A 5,549-nucleotide genomic window follows, 5' to 3' on the forward strand; every position below is an offset into this window, starting at 1 on the left:
GTCAAAGGCTCAGAGCACAAAGAGAAATAAAAGATATGTTGTGGAAAATAGCAGAATTGCTATTTCATCCACCTTATAATGTGCTTAGAGACATGTTTGAAAGGCATATTGCCACCTCCCTTCCCCCATTATCCTTCTCCAAATCAATCCCTATCGTATGTTTTTTTTTTTTTTTTTGCTATCCAATAACAACCTAGTTAATAAGGGAGGTACTCTAGTCTTCATATCATAACCAGGTGAAATTTGTTGACTACGCTCTCAACTTATGTTTTTGTTCGCTAGATGCCTATCTAGAAGTGTACGGAGTATTGATAAAAGCAAGCACATTACATTACCTATCAGGCTTGGCTATTATGTATTAGGTTGGTCAATTAACATGTGGTTGCGCAAAGCTAGTGTTATGGCATTTGATAGTTTGTATTTTGGTAAGTGAAAAAATATATTGCTTACCAAAAGAACTACATCCTAGATCCATACGAGGTTAAGTGAAACTTTTAGGAATGACCTCTAAACTCCTATAAGGATGAACAACAATATAAGCACTGACTATACAAACGTGTAATGAATAGGATCAATTACAAACTATTGACCCAATCGATTGCTACCGAATTATCATTAAGTAAACCTACAAATCTTATATTTACAATGTATTGAATCCCTTATATGAGTGTACTTGGTGTATTCAGCTTGTTATTCCACAATGCATTGTTTCTTTGTAGTCATATGTTATATATAATGGCTTCCATTGCTACTTCTATGATTAGTTAAAGCACTCTTCCTTTATTACGTTTGTGCATGTGTTCATGAATCAACCTGATTAGGTTGCACGTGTTAGTTTGCCATTCTACCCACTTCAGAATAGGTATACAGATTAAGGTGGGTTTCCTCTTCCTTGCCACATATTAGGCACAAATTATCTAGGCATATGCCATTTCTATGCAATTTGTTGGAAGTTTTCCAAGCATGCACATCCAAGTTATAAATTAGTGTTTTGGCATTACATATCTACACCAGGTTGTGTTAGTCCATCTCAAAGGTATTATAGTGTGGATTGATCTCTTTAGAGATTCTTTTAATGGAATATTTCTGCCCTGCCTTCAATTCATCATAACATACTTCAGTTCACCTTTGACTTGGCGTAATGTTTTCCATATAATTCCACTAGTTCAAATGTTCAATATAAACACTTTAGGCCCATTTCTCCCACAAAGAATCCTCCTTATTACAATATTTTAGACTAATTTTCTAACAGCTACTTTGTTCCGCAAAGATGCATTCCTAATGCCAAGACCACTTGATTTCTTAGGCTTGCAAAGCTGATCCTAAGCCACATATCCTCCTTTGTTACTGACTTTGCAGCCTACCAAAGGAAGCTTCTACAAATTTTAGGGAAGTTCTTGATAATTTTGCTGAGATATCAACATAATTTGAACCCAGTAAGTGTAGAGACTCATTAGCACAACATTTACAAGTTGGAGTCTCACAACAAGATTTAAGTTCTTACTCTTCCATTGAGAAACTCTTGATTTCATTTTGTTGATTAACTCATAGCCGCTTTGAGCTTCTTTGTGGTTATGGGCACTCCCAAATATTTGAATGGGAATTTTCCGATCTTAAACCCTGACAACCTTTATCCATCCCACAAGTATAAATTTTTAATCTGTTTTTGTTGGCATGTAGCCTAGTAGCTCTCAAAAAGCTTGAAATCCTTGAAGCATGTTACACCCAAAAATCAAATTTTTGACTTTTTGTTTGACTTTCTTAACTTTGACCGAGTTGAGAAGTTTCTAGAGTTAGTGAAAGGTAATTGGGCTAATTTGGTAAAACATAAAAGCAGTTAGGCTGATATCACGTAGGGGCCCAATTACAGGTGGACCGGATTAGGAGGCTATGGGTAATTTTAATTTTCGAAATAATGTTGGCGCCAAGAAGCATGACCGTACAACAGTTATGGGAGTCAGCCATAACCGCTCCATTTTGCCTTTAATAGAAGTGCAAGGAGCTAAGGATAGAAAGAACGCATCAGCAAATCAATCAACAACAAGCATTTCATTTCTTCTTAGCTTTCTTCTTAGCTTTCGTAGTTTCCCTTGGCTTAGTAGCCAAGCGATAGTATAGTTTAGCACGTAGCATGTATTAAAGATTGTTCGTCTTTTCCAATTGTATGACAATGGAGGTAACCTCTCCTTCAACTTGTACAATTGTAGACCAGACTCTATCTTTCAATTAATGGAATGCATTTGTATCTTTTGTCATATGTTTATCTACTCGTTTCTTTGAGCAATCTAACTTGTTTTACTGCCTTTGGAAAAGCTTCCGTATTGTTTTGTTTTACGTTAGCAAGGTTATCAATCTTTGAAACTGGTAACTCGAGGGGCAGCCCCCTAATACTCTAGAACAAGATAGAGTATTTAACTTGTTGGTAAAGAGCAATATTTACCTCAACAAGTTTTTTGGTGACCATAGTGGGAGAAGACTAGATTTAATCTAGTTAACTTTGTTAATTTGGAAGTTTTCCTATGGCTCCTAAGCGTTCAGCACGTAAAGGAAAGACTCAGGAAGATGTTAATTCATCTGAACACAATCCTGAAATTATTATAAAGGATCAACTAGAACTAGAGAATCAACTACCAACAAAACATCTGGCACACCCTTTCAAACCATTTGAGCCTCATACACGAAGGCAAGATGAATCGGTTTTGGAAAGAATAGAAAGCCAGTCCCCTACCAGACACTTACTCAACATAATTTACACTAAATATGTGGAAATCGTGAAGAGTCTAATGGAGGATTTAAAAGAAAATAATAGAGAGAAGTTTGATCACTACTATTGTGTCATGGTGGAAGAAACCGCTAGAGTGGTAACTGTCGAGTTGAGAAACTTTGACTCTATTACCCAACAAGCAGTTACCAGGCAGGTAGATAGGATTATTCTAGATATTAATGATGGTCTAAACGCTACTAACGTGGCATTATCAAAGAGTGTAGCAACCGAAGTGGTTACAAGGCTTGAACCTTTAGTGGAGAAACATAACCAACTCAATGAAGTTGATGAACGTTTTAACCGCTTTAGTTAGTGGGATTACTGAAGTAAATAAAAGGTATAACGTCCCTCTAGGATACCATAGAATACAAAATATGACAAAATTGCATGCAAATCCGCCCCCTCTGTCAGTTCCAAGAAGTATCCCTCCTATTGGTTTTGATGAGGGGTATAGGAGTCAAGGGAGAGTTAATGGTTTAGGGCCAGGTTATAAGTCAAGCTATAACCATAATGGTCAGGGTCCATCTTCTTCTTCCTTGCCTCCACCGGTTACCACACACCCATTAACCTCTTCAATGGGTAACATACCTCCTTTAGGAGCAGAGATTGGTGTCAGTCATGCCAACTATGGTATTGAAAATCTTCCAGATCCTGCATGCCACACACAAGCTGCTGCATCCGCACAAAGGATGTCCTCTCAACCTATTGGCATGAATGGTCAACAATCATTTACACAAAATGGAAATTATAACCATTATCCACATGGATACCCAAACTCTGTCCACCTTACAAAAGGTTCCTCATGGAACCAAGGTCAGGCCAGTGGTCCATATGGAGAAAGATATCTAGCAATGTCTCAACCCAATCCTAATATGTTAGGAGGGACAAGCGTTAGATATAGGGGTTTCCACAATCCTTAAGGGAACCAACATAATCCCTTTCATATGCAAGATACACCAGTTCAACCTAATGGTCCAATGCAAGGTCAACCTCCACAGATGGGATAGGAACCCCTGCTTAGACAAGTGGAGGAGATAATCTAGAGGGCTATGGGCCAGAATGGTGGATATGCTAGAATGGGAACCTGCAATCCATATCCTCAATGGATTGACATGATGTATAAATTCTCAAGAGGATTCAAGGTTCCTGAATTCTCCACTCTTTTCTTTGGAAATAGTACAATGTCTGCTGAGGAGCACTTAGTCAGATTCAACTATTAGCATAAAGAGGCGACAGATAATGAATTCCTTAAATTTAGAATGTTTTCTAGTTTTCTTACTAGTGCTGCCTTTTCTTGGTTTACTCACTTACCACCAAATTCAATTTAAAATTGGCAAGATATGCAAACACAATTTCTTTGCCATTTCACTAGAATTGAAGCAGGGATCACTATAGGTGATTTAGCCAAGATAGTGCAAGAAAATGGAGAGCCTATAGGAGATTACATTCACATATTTAAGAATGCTAAGATTAGATGTCACTTAAATATATAAGAATTAGAGTTCGTATCTATCGTCCAAAAGGGTTTATCCTTTCCTTTCAGGAAAAAGTTTGAAGGACAGTACTTCCCTGATTTCGTTGCTTTGTCTAGCGTTGTAATGGCTTATGAGTGGTGTTTAGAAGAAGAGTTCAGATCTAAACATAAGTATTATGCTAGTATGGCTGAGGAATGTGATCAGGAAGATGACATGTATGAGGCAGCGATAGCTGAATTTGTACAGGGTCCTTCATTTAAATGTCCTCCTTTAACTAATAAGAATTTCACTTATAAAAAAGATTTAAAATCTGATCAAAAGAGAGAATACACCTTCGACATTAGGAGATGTGATGAGATCTTGATTGGCTTTTGAGTCATAAAAAGATTAAGTTAGCAGGAAGGCATAAAACTAGAAGTCCTGATGAGGTTAAAGGAAAGAACTATTGTAAATGGCATGACGGTTTTACTCCTAAGACTAGAAATTGCATAATATATAGAAATAAGATTCATGATGAAATTGATAAAAAAAACACATAAATTTCCTTAATGAGAAAGTTAGCTCTTGCGAAGTAGAATCAGAGTTTGCGTCAGAGTCTGAAGTCTATGAAATGAATTGTTTTATGGTAAGCTGACATGGATATTGTGCAGGATAACATACAAAGACTGAAAGAGGTTACTGTTGTAGTCAGATTGTATGAGAGGCTATTCAAGGATGGAGTAATTATGTCACCTCTATGTCAGGACGATGATCATGAAGATATGATGATATGTAGATGGCACTTTAGTTTTGCTCATGCTACTAATGAATGTTTGGCCTTCAAAGGGTTTCTGAACAAAAAGAACAAAACAAATGCAGTAAACGTTTACCAGGCGATGAATCTTGCGGAGTTCAATCCTAAAGAGAAGAAGGATAAAAATAAGTCCTCTGAGAATGGTCAAAGGACTCGTAGGTCACCTGACAAACAAGCAATCACAAACAAAAGGCACAGTCTTACAAAGAGGCAATTTAGTTATTTCCCTTGCAAGTTAAAGCGATAGAGGGACTTAAGCACAATCTTTGTCATTCTTGTGCTGATTATTACATTTCAAACTGGTCAGGACTAAGACCATCCCAACTGATCTTGATTGGATACCCAGACACCAAAGAATTCATCATAGGAAGAGGACAGAGATTAGCAATCTGACTCCTTCTATGAAAAGTAGGCTGGGTTATCATAAGGTGAATGATGGAAAAGAGAACCTTTTACCCATGGCCAAAAGAGACAGCTATGCGAGCATGAAAAGGAGAACAAATGGGGTTTCGAAAGA

General features: G+C 37.3%; 1 protein-coding gene across 1 annotated transcript; it reads left to right on the forward strand.

The window, feature by feature from the left end:
- The first annotated feature begins 3,138 nt into the window (after positions 1 to 3,138).
- On the forward strand, positions 3,139 to 3,684 carry LOC110738013. Its single transcript, XM_021918370.1, has one exon. It carries the CDS (start codon positions 3,139 to 3,141, stop codon positions 3,682 to 3,684), a length of 546 nt encoding a protein of 181 aa, XP_021774062.1.
- Positions 3,685 to 5,549: the final 1,865 nt, after the last annotated feature.

The sequence above is a fragment of the Chenopodium quinoa genome, unplaced genomic scaffold (assembly GCF_001683475.1).
Source record: "Chenopodium quinoa cultivar QQ74 unplaced genomic scaffold, ASM168347v1, whole genome shotgun sequence".
NCBI lineage: Eukaryota > Viridiplantae > Streptophyta > Magnoliopsida > Caryophyllales > Amaranthaceae > Chenopodium > Chenopodium quinoa.